The sequence below is a fragment of the Astyanax mexicanus genome, chromosome 22 (assembly GCF_023375975.1).
Source record: "Astyanax mexicanus isolate ESR-SI-001 chromosome 22, AstMex3_surface, whole genome shotgun sequence".
NCBI classification, from domain to species: Eukaryota; Metazoa; Chordata; class Actinopteri; order Characiformes; family Acestrorhamphidae; genus Astyanax; species Astyanax mexicanus.
In genome coordinates, this window is record NC_064429.1 from 17,197,150 (window position 1) to 17,215,480 (window position 18,331).

An 18,331-nucleotide genomic window follows, 5' to 3' on the forward strand; every position below is an offset into this window, starting at 1 on the left:
ACTAACAATTTTCTAACAAAGTTTTTTTCAAATATGTTTGTCCAAGTTGTGTGTGTCACTCAGTGAACACAACCCTGTTACTCATATTGTAAGACTAATAATGAGTAGAGTCAAAATTTACTTTATATACTTTTATAACCATGTTTGTCCTTGATCTTGTATACATAGCTAAATTTTACAGTTAGCATCCGTTCCTGGGGTAAACCACAACTTAGCCTAGATTTGCAACCCTGTTACTCGCAACCCTGTTACTGTAAGTTACCGAATATATTGTGTAATCTAATCTAATTAAAAAAAACTGCTTTGATACCTGAGCATGAAGGAATCAAACTTTTTGATAGTCTATTACCTGTATTTAATAAATATATGACTAAAAATGATCAAATTGAAGATCAAATTTTCAGAAGTGACCACCCCTGAAATGTACCAAAATCCTGGAATGTCCCATATTAATCAATATTTATCAATTTATCAAAAATAAAAAAATACAATTGAAAAGTTACAGTACTTTATTTATTTCAGTAATTCCGTAAATCTGCACTCTGGTACACTTGTAAAAATATTGAGAAAAGGTTGAAAATCTTGTGCAGCACTGTTGGCTCACATGTAAATAAAACAATGTGTTTTCTGACTAATTAACAACCTTGTAAATGCAGAGGATCCAGTGGCTTTGGGAGAATAGTGTGCCAAGGACAAGGCTTATTGAGGCTGGAACACTTCTGCTTGGTTATTTGGGGAATTGGCTGCGCCAGTAAACAGCATTCAATAAACCTCAATACATAAAACATTTATGAAATGCATAAATCAGGACTAATTATAAAAAGGAATAACTTTGAATATAGCGTATAATATAGAGAAGTATTTGTTTAAATAATAAATAAACATATTATAATACCAGGGAAATATTATATGCATTTCACACATCTCTATTATGATTTAACTGTTAATGTGGCAATAGTTATTGTCTGTGTTTGTTGCTCCTTATTGCTATTATTTATTATTTAAAAATAGCATTATGTGACATTTTCCCATGCACTACTGTTTAACTCGGCACTGACTTTCTTCATAAGAATCAGTAATAAGTAATACTGCTCCAGATATTTAGACCAATCATCTTGTTCTACATTAAGAACAATGCTCTCCTTTATCTCTTATTATATCTTAGTTACTGTAGTTCTGACCCTGCAATGTGATTGGCTGAGAGGCATTCTATCGGTGCCATTATCAGCCGGTAATGCACTGTAACCAAAGCTCTCCATGTATTACTTCGCCACATACAGGTAACCTAGCAACGATGCAGCACTTACAAGCCAAACAGCACAGCTACAAACAGAGCAGCAATGGAACTAATTTAACTCCCAGAGTTTTTTTTATAAACAAACAGATCGTATTTTCTTGTCCTCTTTAACTCAAATATTTTTAATACACAGCAAAATTGAAACTGTGTATTGTATATCACAATAATACACTCAAGGTTCGTGCTACAATGTGTAATAGTGCTGTACATCAGCACAGTAGTGCCAATATAACAAGTTATAGCACTCTCTCGTGTATTATTGCCTAAATGATTAATGAAGTCAATCGTTTAATAAATGTAATCAAATGAATCACAACAACATTCTGTGATTAACTGCAATTAATCACTCTTGTTCTTCCTAAGATGCAAGTGGATATTTGAATGTAAATAAAAGAATGAATGTCAGGAATGTAAAATGCTATTATATATATATTTTAGTGGTGTTAATAAAATACTAGTATATACTTGTATGTTTGAGAGAAGATAAAGCATGATAAATTCGATAGAGGAAACTTTTTTTTTAAACTTTACTGTAAACATCGCAGCTTGGTTGTAAGGATTTCTGAATTACAATTTAGAAATCTCAGAAAGTATTTGGTTGACAGCCCTATTAATAATAATAATAATAATAATAATAATAATAAATCATGTTAACAAATTTTGTTTCATTTTCCATCCAAAATTACAGCTCATATCATATCATACCTGGATGTCTATGGTGACGTCAAAGGCTTCCGTCTGGCTGGTGCCGTCACTAACGTAAAAGCTGATGACGTCCTGATGTACATTGACCTGGTGGACGTTCTGGACATAGAAGATGTGGTCTAAGGTGAGGTCTTCCATGGTAAAGGGTACGTCTGGACTGATCACCCGAGCTCCGCCCACTGAGCCAACTGCAAGAAAAGAAAGATCCCAGTCAGACAAACAAACAAAAAAATTTAAACTATTGGAATATAAGGCGCACTATCAATGAACGTCTATTTCCTGGTCTATTTTAATACATAAGGCGCATTTTAAGCAACAATAATAAGGAACAGGGGTGTCGCCACGTGACACCACTTTTAATTCAGCAGGTCTTGCCACTGGGGAGCCTAAGTAAACAAAACTGTAATTCTTAAAAAAATAAATAAATAAATCAAACGAGCGCTGGATGTTAATCTACACAGATTTCTCTCCTGAAAACTCTTTATTTGGGTGAGTAAAGCGCTTCCGTTTATTTAAGCTCAGATTTCCAATATTTTAGCTAGCTGAGGGTAGCAGCGGTTAGCGTTACACTGAGGAACCCGGTGTCTTCCAGTAAGCCAGGGCGCTATCAGCTAGCGGTTCATCCCACGTAGCTTGTTTTAACACGGTAAACACGCAGACTACAGTCTGATATACTCACCTTTAAACAGCGAGAGAGTTAAAGCTGCGTTTAGCAGCTAATACTGCTAATAACCTTCACTAAAACACTTTTATAAGGCTTTACTGCTCCTTAGAACCTGACTGGTAGAAGTTATACAGGCGCACCGGATTATAAGGCACACTGATGATTTTTGGGAAAATTAAAAGATTTTAAGTGTGCCTCATAGTGTGAAAAATACTGTAGATAAACTGTATTTGACAATATGATACATATGATGGTCACAATATGAGAAATATGATAATATTCTGCCAAAAAAAAATAGAGAGAAAATAAATAGGGGGGTAAACAAACAATGCCTGTGATTTCATCAACAGACTGTGATTTTAAGAAACAACAAGAAAAAAGGAAAGCCAGAACAGATGTGCGTTTTACTCTGAAACCTCAAACAGAAGGCACTGCCTTTGGGCGTATATTTCAAAAAATATAAGCTTGCTTTTCAGCTCATTTCATTTCGCTTTCTATTCAATACCAGTCCTCCAGTGCACTTTATTTCTACTACTTTGATTTATACTGTAGTTCTTATCTTCTGTCCTCAAGCAAGAAATAACTTTAATATTCATTTCCAGACTCTGTGTTTTGGAGAGGATTTTCAAACAGGCGAAAAATAAAAGGCGCCCAAACAAACTTAAAGAAACAAAAAGCAGCAAATTTACCTTAAACCTACTTTTTATATGTTACTTTGTAACTTTGGTTTTGAACATTTCTCCCAAATCCCACATAAAATATTGTCATTAAGAGCATTTATTTGCAAAAAAATAGGAAATGCTTGAAATAAAAAAAAAAAGATGCAGAGCTTTCAGACCTCAAATAATGCAAAGAAAACAAGTTGATATTCATAAAGTTTAGAAATCAATATTTAGTGGAGTAACCCTTGTTTTTAATCACAGTTTTCATGCATCTTGGCATCTTCTTCTCCACCAGTCTTACACACTGCTTTTGGATAACTTTATGCCTTTACTCCTGGTGCAAAAACTCAAGCAGTTCAGTTTGGTTTGATGGCTTGTGATCATCCATCTTCCTCTTGATTATATTCCAGAGGTTTTTACTCATTGTTTTAAGTGGTCTCTTATTTTTTTCCAGAGCTGTATGTACAGCTGTCCATAGGGGGGAGCTTAAAGCACAATATGTATTTGCTCGAGTAGAGTAAAAGTGATTTTTACTCCACAACTGTAAGGGCAGCACTGAAGCAAAAATAACCTAAATAAGAACAACCAATTCTCTAATATGTAAAGCTGCTTTAATTACCTAAGCTAAACTGCTCAGTTTCATTCTTAAGTATGAATGCTCTTGTCTGTGCAACTCACCTCGTTTTGTATTCTCTAAAAATCCATACTTTGGAGGGTTGATCAACCACACCAGCAGGTCCTTTTTGGGTGTGTCTGGGTCAGAGGCTATGATGTGATTGGCTGACAGCTGGACTCTGCCTCCCTCTTGTACCTGGCAACCCAGAAAATCAGCAAATTGAGGAATATATGAAGTAGAGGAGTATATTGTTTTAATTAAAATGTGTGACAATTTTATTGTTTTGGTATAATAAATTTTTTGTAAAAGTTTATCATAAAAAAAGTCTACTGACAAAAAAAATATTAACAGTATTAACAAGAAAAACAATGCAATTTATTATCCACAATCATTTTTCTCTAAACAAAATGTTACCACATTCATTTGTATAAGTTGTGGTATAAGGGTCTGGCCAAATTACATGTATTGTTGTTTTATTTTGTGTAAATAAATACACATCTCTGCATGATCATCAAATGCACAAATTCTGATTACTTGCTAAATTTAGTGTATAGAAAAAAATAAAACAGATTCTTTGCACTAAACTAAAGGCCAATAACCCAACCCACTCATTAGCACTCCCCCTATCACTAGTGATGTCCCAACACCAGGAGGGTGAAGACTAATACATGCCTCCAGACACCACATGTGAAGCCAGACACCACCCTCTTTTAGAACTGAGTAGCATCACAGCGCTAATGGTAGGAGGAAAGGGCAGCGACTCAGTTCAGATACATCAGCTCACAGACGCCTTGTGCTGATCAACATCACCCTTAGGAGTGATGAGGGGTAAGGGTGCCATCTACCCACCCAGAGAGAGCAAGACCAATTGTGCTCTCTCAGGGCTCCGTCCGGCAGCTGATGACAAGCTGCATGACCGGGATTCGAACAAGCGATCTCCCGATCAAAGTGACAGCTCTTTAGACCACTTAGGTTATTTAACCCAAGTTATTTGTAAAAGTGTTTCAGGAAGAACATAACTATTAAGAAAAAACACTGCATTTTATTCTCCACAATCATTTTTCTCTAAACAAAAATGTACCACATCCAGTTACATGTATGGTGTTTTTTTTATTTTGTGTAAATAAGTACATATATCTCTGCATGATCATCAAATGCACCAAATTGCATCAAATGCATCAAATTCAGATTACTTACTAGATTTAGCATATACGTAGAAAAAAATTAAAAAATTTTTGCACTAAAAAAACTACCGTATTTTTTAAAGTCACATTTCATTTTTTCTGACACAAACAAAACTTTTAGAATCTGGATGAAGGGATGTTACTGTAGGTGGGGTGGAGAGAACACTAACCTTGATGCTGCTGTGGACAGTGACCACGGGGGGCTTTCGGTGCACAGAGGTTATGGTAATGGTGCACATCTGGTTTTCCAGGCGATTGTTCTCACCATCATAGACAATGAAGTGGAAGATATCGGTAACTGGCTGGTTTCCAGTTTCAAACGAGGTGACGTACCTGTTTTCAACCAGTGCATATCAAATATGTTCATTCTTGTATTTAGTTTTATTCATTCCTAAACATGTACAGCATTTATTAGAGTCTACTAGTGAACTGCTCAACAGATATACTAAATAAATTAAAATACAAATAAAAAAATACAAAAATATCTCAAGCTAAATGCTATAAAACGTAGTCCTGTAATTGAAAAAAAAAAAACATGTTTTGCAACCGAAAGAGTTTAAAAGGCCTCCTCGGACAATACAAAATCACTACACTAATGTTTTTCATGTGTAGGCAGGCAAAAAGCTGTCCTGCAGGACCCCAGGCAAGACCAATACTGCTGAAAGAAATCCCGCCCCAGAAAACTGCACCCTGCATTGAAACCACTATGCAGCTCAGCATGAGAGTGCATTGATATATTTTTATTGTTTATTCAAATACCTCTCAGCTAGCTTTAGCATCACAGAACAGAAGCTCAGCCCAACTACAGAAGCTAATGTGCTAATTCCATTCAATGTATCTTCAATTATAAATAAATATTCAAAAGCTTAATATGAGAATGTTAAATAATAGAGTTAGCAGTAGATGCATGAATTGTAACACATTTTTTATTGTTTTAAAAAAGTTCTATCAAGAAGCCAAGCCCCACAAATGACCAAGCTATTACCAAGGGAGCACTAGCATCCATCACCAACCAACACTGTATTGGTGATATGGTATATTCTCATTCAATGTTTTTTGAATTTAATTATTTTTCTTACATTGTAAATGAATACTCATGTCACCCAGACTATGAAGGAACTCATAAGGATCATGTGAAGCATTTAGATTTTAGGCTTTAGGTGTTAACTTGCAGTTTCTGAGGCTGGTAACTCCGATGAATCTCTTGCACTTCCTTTTCTGGATTGGTCCTGATGAGAGCCAGTTTCATCATAATGTTTTTTTTTTTCGGTCTTTGTGACTAAACTTGAGGATAATTTCAAAGTTCTTGAAATGTTTTGGATTAATTTATTTGTTTTATTTGTTTTATTTGTTTTATTTGGATCCCCATTTATTTCTTAAAGTATTTTTTTTTTCTTTACTTAGTGGAATATTTTTTACCATAATATGTATTAGAACATTACTTAAATAGAGCTATTCACTTTATACCAACTCTACCTCTTCACAACTTTACACCTGATGCTCTCAAACACATTAAAAGGCAAGAAATTCAAGTAATTCACTCTTGACAAATTCAACCAAATGCCAAAATGTCTAAATCTGTCATCTAAGCAAGATGAGCTACCTAAATATAAGCGGTGCCTAATGTTTGTTGTTGACCTTTTTGCTTACTAAATAATTCCATATGTTTTTTCTTTATAGTTTTGCTGACTTTAGTATAAATCTATAATGCAGAACATTTTATAAAAATAAAAATAAATAAAAACACAGAATTTAATGTGTGTAACAGAGGAAAATAAATTATATTTGGAAAATATGATCTTCCTGTGGTAGATATGTCATGAAAAATAAGAAATGTATGAAATTTCCTCTTCAAAAAGTATCAAAAAGTAAAAATGTTTAATAAAACACAAAATTAACTTGACACTGTAAAAGGTTCTAATTGAAGAACGGTCTTTCTAATGGTCCCTTCATCTTGTTCAAGTTCTGACACAAAGTACAGAACAAAATAGTAAAAACGGAGATACAATTATCTGCCTGATGTACAAGAAAAATCAGAAATATCTACTTAATGTTTATCAGTCAGTGCTAAAAGTCTGACAGACCGATTGAACAGCTTTTGAACAGTTTTAGATAGGGTTCTTTTATAGTAATCTTCAACTGAAATGATGGCTGTACCTAATTTTATGCTGGTTGATGTCCTCCATAGTGAAGGTGGAGTACTCGTTCAGTTCTTCATGTTCTGATTCAGAGCTGGTCTTGGTAAGGATTCCATACATGGGAACAGAAACCAACTGGATACGAATCTTTTCTTCAGAGGAATTATTGTCCTGTAGAAATGACCAGAAAAAAAACATTATAAAAACATATATAGTTAATTGATATAGACTGTTTACACTGCAAAACAATCCATTGGCAAAAGCTAGAAAAAAAAATTTAAATTAAGACATAAATGTTTAAACTAAGCAAAAAAATCTGCCAATGGGGTGAGCAAATTTTTCTTAGTATTTTTTTTTTTTAAATAAGCAATCACAAAGTTTCCAAATGAGTGAAATAAGCTTAAATCAAGCAAAAATTCTTTATTTTGTGTCTTAAATTTGTACACAAGAATCAACATAACTTGACTAGTAACTTCTTGTGCTTATTTTAAATCTAAATTACTTAAAAAAAAGGTGGAAAATTCTAGGTGAGACTGAATAAGATCATATTCCTAAAATAAGTAAAACAGTCTTACACTTATGATGCTTAGTAAAAATGTATCACAAAAAAATAAGATTTATTGCCTTAAAACTAGTTAATTTCACTTGCTAAGAATAATGTTTTTGCAGTGTACATTCAATGAAGCTACTTGTATCATGACATTGAGATATTTGTACAATGAGTTTTTGTACATTTTATATATATTTTTTATATATGAGCTACTGAAAAAGAGCCTAACAAATTTCATTCACAGTTAAAAGCTGTAAAGAGCTTGTAAACAAACATTTAATATAGGCTCTATATTATGCATATTTTTAAGTAAACATATAATTTATGTAATAAAAAATAAAAATCAAGGCATCTCACCACATAAGCTAGATGTGAGCGTCTAATAACGGTGCTACTCTTCTCTCCCACTTCCAGTGACAGCAGGGCCTCGGGGTCACGCCTGGGGCCGTCACCTCTGACCCCGGAAACGATCACCTGCACTGTGGTGGAGGTCATGGACATCCCATCTGTCACTGAGAAGATCATGCTGTCCTCCTCAGTGTTCAGTCCGGTGTGCTCATACTGGAGGACGTTCCTGGTTAGGTCACTAAAGGTGAAGGTGTCGCCTAATGGAAAGATTTAGATTGCAAATACAGGATTAATTATAATTATTCTAATCTTCAGGGGTTGGACAATGAAACTGAAACACCTGGTTTTAGACCACAATAATTTATTTTTTTGGATACAATCCGGGTTAGTACCCGAACATCCCTTTCAGACAACTTTCTCTTGCGTCCACAGTTAATTCTGTTGGATGTGGTTGGTCCTTCTTGGTGGTGTGCTGACATTACCCTGGATACCGTGGCTCTTGATACATCACAAAGACTTGCTGTCTTAGTCACAGATGCGCCAGCAAGACGTGCACCAACAATTTGTCCTCTTTTGAACTCTGGTATGTCACCCATAATGTTGTGTGCGTTGCAATATTTTGAGCAAAACTGTGCTCTTACCCTGATAATTGAACCTTCACACTCTGCTCTTACTGGTGCAATGTGCAATTAATGAAGATTGTCCACCAGGCTGCGCAAATTTAGCCATGAAACCTCCCACACTAAAATGACAGGTGTTTCAGTTTCATTGGCCAACACCTGTATATATACACGATATCTCAAAAGTTTTAGAACACCCCTATTTTTTAGTTATTTTCTCATCTTAGCAATGACTATATTACTGCACTTCACTTTACTGTCAGACCTCTAATTCTTCTCTTCACTCTTGTTTGTGTTTCTGTGTCTTTTTCTAGCTATTATGATTGTGAAAGTGAAAATTTTATGTGTGTAAGTGTGTAAATGCTGCTGCAGTAGAGAGTGCAGTAACACAATGTGTTTTACTACAGACAAAGGCTTTGTAAATTTACATTTTTTAAATATTTGCTAAAAATCACCTCTTTTTTTCTTAAACAATATATGCTTATTAAATTTCTTTTACAATATACTTTTGCAAAATGACTTTTTGACCTCACTAACGCTTGTGAATGAATGTAATCTAATCAATCCTCACAGCAATGCTCTAAAAGCTAGGACAAAGGCTTCCCAAGACAGTAGAGCAGGGGTCCCAATAATTTTGTCCACACAGTATTTATTAGGTGAAGAAACACTGTTGGTGCCTTTGTGGACCTACCGTTAACCATCTGGGTTTGAGCCCCAAAGTCCACCCTCAGAAGAGTCCCATGCACTGGACTTTCTACCAGCTCAAACTCCAGCTCATCTGGGGCTGTGTCAGCATCTGTCACGGCCAACTGCTGACCACCTAAAGCACACACAGTGTCATAATAATAATAATAATAATAATCCAAAAATCATCATTTAACAAATGGGATGGATTGACATGATCTATTGTTTAACCTTAGAAAATGATATATTGTTATATCTGTTTGTCATAATTGATGAAATACAACAAATATGATGAATATTGTTTTATAAAAAGTATTAGTAATGAGCTTTTTTACAATATTGGGCCATATTTCAACAATATATTCATAAAAATATTATTTAAAACTACTGTTCACAAATTGTTCACAGCTTTGCACTTATAATAATGCATCCTAAATCCTCCTAAGACTCTCAAATACAAAAAATATTGGTGGATGTCAGAATCCTGATGGGTTTTAAGAAGACATCTCTCCTTTAGAACGATTGGAGAATAAGGCCCATGCACTTCTGCCCTCAAAGCAGTTTCCACACTTCTGCAAAACTTACTTTAAGCCCTACAGATGGGAATTTTATCCACCTTGTAATTCAGCCATGCTTTACAGAGTGACTTATCCACACGCATTAAAAATTTAGCGACTCAGCCTAACCCTAGCTACTCAGTCCTCTGAAGAGAAAAGTTCAGCAAAGCGGTTAGGGAGTAAGATAGCAAAGCAAAGTTAGCAAAAAGACACGCTTCCTTACCTACTGTAGCTCTGCCACCCAGACTGACCTCCAGCACCGGGTCCAGAATCTGAAAGACTGGAGGCTGCTGATGATTGGCCAACAGTAGGATGGAGAAATCCATCTCTGGAGTGGTGTTCTCTCCGTCAGACACTGCAACAAACGAGCAACATAGTTTAGTGATACTCAACACATATACACGTTTTTTTTTTTTTTACACTGAGTCAATGCAGAATCTGCTGAATAGCATTGGGCAAGTGGCCAATCCATTTATACATACTTGCATCATTCTGCAATTAAACAGCCAAAACAGTAGTTGGCAGCAAAGGCAGGACTATGATGCTAAGCGGACCAATCACAGATGCTGCAGTATGCGTTGTTGCAATGTATTGTTACATTTCTAGAAATGTGCGTGTCTAATTGACTATGGCCCAAGCTCCACTGATGTATTGCAGCATCTGCTGAGACTTGGCATCAACCATGCTAAACTGAGCCAGTTTATAATTCGGCAACGGAAAGTGTAAAAAAGCAGGACGGATCGATTCCTTTATTATACTTGGCAACTCGGGAATGCTGGCACATGCGGTTCAGGCAGATTTCCATATTATATTCAGCAACCAGGATGTTGGGAGACACAGCTCGGGCAGATTCCCATATTATACTTGGCAACCAGAGTGTTGGTACATACAGCTTAGGCAGATTTCCATTATATACCCGGCAACCAGGATATTGGTACATACAGCTTAGGCAGATTTCCATATTATACTCGGCAACCAGGGCGTTGGTACATACGGCTCAGGCAGATTCCCCAATTATACTCGGCAACCAGGGTGTTGGTGCATATGGTTCGGGCAGATTCCCATATTATACTCAGCATCCAGGGTGTTGGTACATACAGCTTGGGCAACTTCCCATATTATACTCGGCAACCGGGGTGTTTGCACATGCGGCTCAGGCAGATTTCCATATTATACTTGGCAACCAGAGTGTTGGTACATACAGCTCAGGACCATTCCTACATTATACTCAGCAACTGGGTTGTTATTATACTTGGTGACCGCGGTGCTGGCACATGCGGCTCGGGCAGATTCCCATATTATACTCTAAAAAAACAGTTAGTTGGTACATGTGGCTTGGGCAGATTCTCTTATAATACTCTGCAACCGGGGTGTTGGCACATGTGGCATGTGAAGATTCCCATATTTACTTGGCCACCAGGGTGCTGATGCATGCAGCTCTGGCAGATTCCCATATTATACTCAGCAACCAAGGCATTGGTACAGGCAGCTCGAGTCTTCTCTTATTACACTCTGAAAACCAGGGTGTTGTTTCATGCGGCTCAAGCTGATTCCCTCATTATACTCTGCACCTGTGGTGTTGGCATTTGCAGCTTGGGCCGATTCCCATATTACATTCAGCAACCAGGGATTTGGTATAGGCAGCTTGAGTCGATTCTTTTATTACACTCTGAAACCAGGGTGTTGGTACATGTGGCATGAGCCAATTGCCATTTTATACTCTGCAACCGGGGTGTTGGTACATGTGGCTTGAGCCAATTGCCATTTTATACTCTGCAACCGGGGTGTTGGCACATATAATTCAGGCCTATTCTTATATTATATTCAGCAATTGATTTGTTGGCACATGGAGCTTGGGCTGATTCCGACATTATACTCAGCAACCGGAGAGTTTGCAAAAGCAGCATGGGTCGATTCCTATATTATGCATGGTAACTGTGGTGTTGGCACAAGCGGCTCAGGCCGATTCCAATATCATATTCATCAACTGCTATGTTGGCAGTAGTGCTGCAGGCCAATCCCCATATTATCAGATGCGAGTTGAACATTTGGGCCAGAATAGTTGCTAGACCCAAACCAATGATGGGCTGATGCACCTCTGACCTTTACGGTATACACAGTGTGAATCAATCTAACATAAAAAACATATCAGACATTGATTAAAGCAGTGCCTTTTGAAAGTATCAGACGCTTTGAAAGTGTGAGAACATCTTTATATTTCTTTTATATATATTATTCATTGCATTTGTTGGCTTGTATCTTTGAGTCGATTACATTCCAAAGGCACTACATATGCAAACTGCTAAAAAAATTGTGCAATTAGCTTTTCTTTAACCACCAAAGCCAGTAGCAAAAGAGAGCGTACGGCGATACAGGTGAAGCCAACAGAATAGCAGAAGAGAGGCTGAAACAGAATGGATGGATGGGAGAAGAGAGAGCAATCTGATGTGAAGAAGGTCTATTTTAAATCGAAATCTTTTCCAAGCCAAGCTGAGCTGGCCTGAACTGCAGCCCCATGCAATCTAAAAGCACTTCACTAACTCTATACATCATAACAACAGAGCAGGAGAGACAGAGAGAATAAAAGAAAGAAAAATAAAACTATTACTTTTGAGTATATAAGAGCTGGATGGTGTAACTGAACAATTTGTCACTTTTTTCACACACAGATCAAACGTGAACTCGGAGCAAACATTTGGAGGCAACCTTGCGCCATCATCTGAAATCACAGGGGACTAATTCTAAGAGAATTTACGATGAGCTGATCTTTAATATCTTCTCAGACAGTGATCAGCAACAGCCGATAAAAGCCTCCAGGAACTTTTTTAACCCTAAAAACATAAAAGACAATTCACTCCCTACTTTTTTATATCTTTTCTGCCAGCCTCTGCAACTTTCCAGGAGTAGGAGTTTATAGACGCCGTTTAACATCAACCATCAGCTTAGGTCACGGATCTTTCCTCCGTATGGTCTGAGGGCCTCGGTTTCATTTTTATAATAATTCCCCTGAGCAAACTGGAGCTTTAGTACCAGATATTAAACCAACCTGAGGATGACTGCAGACACTCAGCAGCATTTGAAAGGCGGAACGTTTTAAAGATTTTGGAGGCTATGTGGAATTACTGTATATGAGGTATTCTTGCCACTGTGGCAAGTGGAAGCCTCTAGTGAAAGCCTTCAGGTACATGAACAGCACAGAGGCAAGAACACAACGCAGCTGGTTGTCTATGTGAACACAAAGCCAAACATCAAGTACATCTCATATTTTGTTTTCTAGAGAAACATGACAGCCTGGTTTTAACACCTTCATGCACTGCAGAAAACATTCACTTAGTATACTGGGGTGATGGCACATGCGATTTGGGCTGATTCAAACATTATACTCATTATACGGTGTTGACACATGCAGCTCAGGCCGATTCCCAAGTTATATTTGGCAACCGGAGACTCAAGACAAAGCAGTATTAGCGTTAGCTGCTAACCACGCTAAGCACTAGCTCTTTTGCCGTTCAGAGATGAGTATTATCGGAGTATAGCCTACTCCTACCCCCAGCTAGCCCTGCTGGAGCAGCATTAGCATTATCCGCTAACAGCACTAGCTCTTTTGATGTTCAGAGGTGAGTATTACCAAAGTGTAGCCTGCTCCTAACCCCAGATAGCACTGCTGGAGCAGCATTAGCATTATCTGCTAACTGCATTAAGCGGTAGTTAGCGCTCTTTTGCCTATCAGACATGAGTATTATTGGCCTCAGGGTTCCTCAGTGTAGCGCTGTCTGTAAGCTTACTGTAGATAAACAGAAGCGCTTTACTCACTCAAATGAACAGTTTTTTTCTGGAGAGAAATCTGTGTAGATTAACTTTGTCTTTGAAAAAAAAAGAATGTGCCTTATAATCTGGTGTGCCTTGTGTATGAAAATTGACCAAAAAAAAGACGAGAAAATATACAATTATTGATAATGCACCTTAAAATCCGGTGTGTCTTATAGTGTGAAAAATACGATATTTAACATAAATATAAATCAGCTAACACAGTTCACAGCTCAGAATTGCTCTGCCTGCTTAACCAAAGATACAAAGTGCAGTTAACAGCATGCTGAGCCGAGAGCAAAGACAACATATAGGCTATGCACCCTATTACAGGTCAGTAGAGCAGGAGCATCAACATGATTTTGAGGTAAAATGTTACATAAAAGTAACAAAAAACATCCTTTTGTAACAAAAGTGAAGCATCAAAGCATCTCTAGGCCACGGGCAACACACTGCCGTGAATCTAAAGCAACACAGCAGGCAGCTCGCAGCTCTCAGCTGTCTGCAGCTCTGTTAGGAGAAGAACAATAAGCAGAACACGCTGCCTGACTGGTCTTTACACTTCTGTAGAAGAGCTTTGGGCCAAATAATACTCGTACTTGTTCTCAGTGTCAAAACAACATGTAGTAAGTTTTGCTTCTGTCAGTGGAAACAGTGTTTGAACAGAACGTTTCTTTTGCTTTTCTTCTGAGAACAGCACTACCATCGTACACACTCCTGCATACTCACACACTCTCTCACAAGATAATGCCTCGCAACTTATACATACGTGAGCATTTCCAAGCCATCCTTTGAGGTAACACTTGTCATGTCAGCAGAATATTAACAGTTGTTAGCTACAGTCTACCAATATATACCTGTATATCTGCAACAAACTTGCAAAAATTTTACATAACTAAAAACCCTTACTCCAAACTTTTGAGTGACAGTATGTAAGTGTACTGTATATCAGTATGCTGGTGAAAGCACTGGCTCTACTATGCAGTTACCAGGAGCAGATGATGGATGCAGAGCTGTATCCCCCTGTCAGAGGGTCTACAGAGTGAGATGCATAGTGTAACGGTGGGATAGAGAGAAGGAGAGAAAGCAGGGAGGAAGAGGATAGAAAGGAAGAAAGTCCTATCCTGCAGAGAGGGCCCCATAAATAATGAGCATGGAAGCAAAAGGTGAAGAGGGATTAGATTACTGTGTGTGTGTGTGAAGGAATCGGAGGGATTGGAGGCTGGCAGAGGTGAATGCAATGAGAGCGAGGGAGTAAGAAAGAGAGAGAAAGAGTGAGAAAGAGAAACACAGGGGCACCATAAAGACCGCTAAGACAATATACCTGTAAAATGGAAGTTCACTGACTCTGGCAGGCCTAGAGAAATGAAACACGGTTATAAGGTGGGGGGCAGGATTTTGGAGGAAGGTCACACACACACACACACACACACACACACACACACAAAAAGCTCAGTGAGCTGCACACAAAAGTCAATAAGTCAATCATCACAGAACACAGTGGCTGCAGAATTTATATCATATAAAGGTAAAGTTGCACTTTAAACATTTCACAATTCTGAGCTACAGCACAGCAAAACAGCAACAATGATTCCTCTGCTTATTGATGCATTTCATCATTTCCTTTCCTGAAATCTGACAGTATCAGTCTAATATATTTGAACGTAAGTGATCCGAATGTGCTCTGACATTTTAATCTAAAGGCTTATGTTTAAATCAGGGGTTTGAAGGTTTATTTTTATTTAATAAATATAAATATGAACAGACAGTTCTGCAACTTTCTACTGTGTTTATTGGAAAACACAAGTGTTAAATCTGTACACTAAAAGTTAAAAACTGAGGTAAAAATAAGGGTGTATTTTTGAGCGATGCCACAGATTTTTCACAAAATAGGCCAACAATTTTTGTATAAAGAGTTTTACAGACTTTTTTTTTAACCCCCACACTTACTTTTATTACTAGCATGTGTTTTTTAATTGAAGCAAAAGTAATTCTTTCATGGCAAGATTATGATTTTTAATATCTGTGGGGAATGTTGGCCAAAAATGTATCGTATTTTTCACACTATAAGGCACAACGGATTATAAAGCACACTATCAATAAACGTCTATTTTCCGGTCTATTTTCATTTATAAGGTGCACTGGATTATTAGGGCGCATTATGTGACATTAGTAAGAAATACGTTTCCATGTTTTCCTTCAAATTCAGCAGGTCTCACCGCTGGGTGGTGGTAGGGGGTAGTTAGCTAAGTTAAGTAAGCTAAGCTAAATAAACTAAACTGAAATTCTTTTAAAAAAATAATTAAAAGTAAACCAAGAAAAATACAGTAAGTTAAAAATGTAGAAATTCAAACAAATGTAACAAAAATGTGAGGCTCATAGTTACATGACAGACAGATAATTGGCAGATTTGTAATGTTAATATTAGTGTCAGTCTGAGTTTCTTACTTTTAAGTTTATATTGTATAGAGTTTTCCCCATCATAGATCATTGTTAAAGACTATCCATCAGTTCAGTTAGCTACTCTGATCACTATCCTTATCACTATTTTTGTCATATGAAGGTCCTATGACTATGAAGGAACACAGAAGGAATCATGTAGTAACTTAAAAGTGTTAAACAAACCAAAATACTCTGTGAAGCATTTAGGTGCTTTAGGTTATCTGGGGTGCTGTCAACTTCGGTTTCTGAGGCTGGTAACTCTAATTAACTTATCCTTTGTAATCCCGATGTATTCTTGTTCTTCCTTTCCTGGGGCGGTCCTGATGAGTGCCAGTTTCATCTTAATATTTTTGATGGTCTTTGCAGTGACGGCACTTGAGGACACTTTTAAAGTTCTTAAAATATTTCATTTCTTAAAGTTTTTTTTTCTTTACTTAGTTGAGTAGTTCTTTCCATAATATTGAGTAGAACATTATTCAAATAGGGCTATTCACTGTATACCTTTAACTCTACCTCTTCACAACTTTACAACTGAGTCTCTTAAACACATTAAGTAATTAACTCTTGAGAAGTTCAGCACAGCTGTTAACTGAAAACCATTCCAGGTGACTCTACCTCATAAAGCTGAAAATGTAGAGATGTGCAAATTGTACTTCTTAAAAAAAAATCTTAAATATATTAAAAATAATAAAAATGTTTTCTGGCTTATTTAACTGGTTTGTTTTTTTTGCTTTAAGGATAATTTAAGGAGTATCCAAAATTTGACTGGTACTGTATGTAGCATATCTTTTAAGTATGACATATTACAATCATAGATTTTACAACATGAACATGATGAACCAATTCTTTAGTAGCCCATTAACCTACCAGTGAAAGAGTACTGGTAAAGCTCCTGCAGGTGGGATGGAGCCTGTGGGGGTCTGTAGATGATTTTCCCTGCGTCTACGTCAGATTGGGTGAAGAAACGGACATGAGTGTAGGGTCTGTCTCCATGTTCCAGCATACCTGAGAGATAGAAAGAAAAAGAGACGGACAATGAATCCTTCAAGGAATCCCTAAAGCAAAGAGATACTGGAACTGTAGGAACTGCCATGAACTACATACATCATGTCTAGCGGAGATAAATGACAAAATGCAAAGTGCAGATGTGCCAAGTATTTGTGCCAAGTCTCTTCAACAGCACGAAACAACTCCCTCTGGGAGCAATTTATTGATTTATTATTCTTCTGCGTAATAAATCACGCATTACTAACGAACAAAGCTGTGCTCACTGTCCGCGTGAGCCTGATCTTAAGCTCTGTTCTATGTTCACAGTGCTGTAATATTAGTTTTAAGCAGTGGAGGTTTAGATTACCGTGGCCTGAAGGTAGGGGTTTAGTGATGTTGTAGATCAGCTTGTTGCTTGGCGTCTCAGAGTCAGTGAAGGAGAGAGCAGAGGGAGTTATCAGTGTGACACGATCTTCCAGTGCCTACACACACACACACACACACACAAACAAAGAACATACAGGGTGAGCAGAGGCATTCAGATGGATCATAATGATGTCTGGAGATTACAAAGATCAGGTTTTTAGCTTTATTATCTGTATTAATAATAATGCACAGGAAGGTCCACACAAATGCTTGTACTGTACTTTAGAGTTTTGTTTAGGAGGACACACACATAAAACACATTTTTGCGCTATTTTAGCGATCTATATAAGCAAGCCATCAACTATGCACCCTACAGCTTGATTTAGGGTGTGTTAGTGTATCTTTGCTATCGTAACAACGGGAAAAGTACACCTTATGCAGCTCCAAATACACAGAAGGCATGTACTAATTCTCTTAATTAATCATGGGTGAGTTTTTTTGGGCGCTAAGTGAAATAAACTAATCAGAGTGTCACTTTCCTCACATTCCTTTTAAGAGTCAGGTGTGCTCTGAATTTGGCAGATTGCTATTTTAACAGAGCAGCACTGCTGCACTTCTCAGCAGAGGAAACTGACCTGCACGTTCATGCTGTGATGATTCGTGTTTTATTTTGTATTTTATTGTTTATTGTGGATGTAAAAGTT

At 37.2% G+C, this 18,331-nt stretch overlaps 2 protein-coding genes across 3 annotated transcripts in view; one reads left to right on the top strand and one right to left on the bottom strand.

The window, feature by feature from the left end:
* LOC125786735 (cyclin-dependent kinase 5 activator 1-like) overlaps positions 1–18,331 on the top strand; it is an 832,135-nt gene that overhangs the window by 558,455 nt on the left and 255,349 nt on the right. The window lies entirely within an intron of this gene.
* Positions 1–18,331, bottom strand: part of fras1 (Fraser extracellular matrix complex subunit 1) — a 248,149-nt gene that overhangs the window by 41,446 nt on the left and 188,372 nt on the right. The window contains exons 33-42 of one of the 2 annotated variants that reach the window (XM_022664876.2): positions 17,629–17,743; positions 17,142–17,279; positions 15,157–15,189; positions 10,249–10,380; positions 9,476–9,604; positions 8,174–8,421; positions 7,286–7,437; positions 5,299–5,461; positions 4,007–4,139; positions 2,003–2,190 (exon numbers count right to left, since the gene is read on the bottom strand). In XM_022664876.2, coding sequence (XP_022520597.2) covers positions 2,003–2,190; positions 4,007–4,139; positions 5,299–5,461; positions 7,286–7,437; positions 8,174–8,421; positions 9,476–9,604; positions 10,249–10,380; positions 15,157–15,189; positions 17,142–17,279; positions 17,629–17,743 — 1,431 coding nt within the window. The remainder of the gene's footprint in view (positions 1–2,002; positions 2,191–4,006; positions 4,140–5,298; positions 5,462–7,285; positions 7,438–8,173; positions 8,422–9,475; positions 9,605–10,248; positions 10,381–15,156; positions 15,190–17,141; positions 17,280–17,628; positions 17,744–18,331) is intronic. The other variant, XM_022664877.2, reaches the window with a different exon arrangement.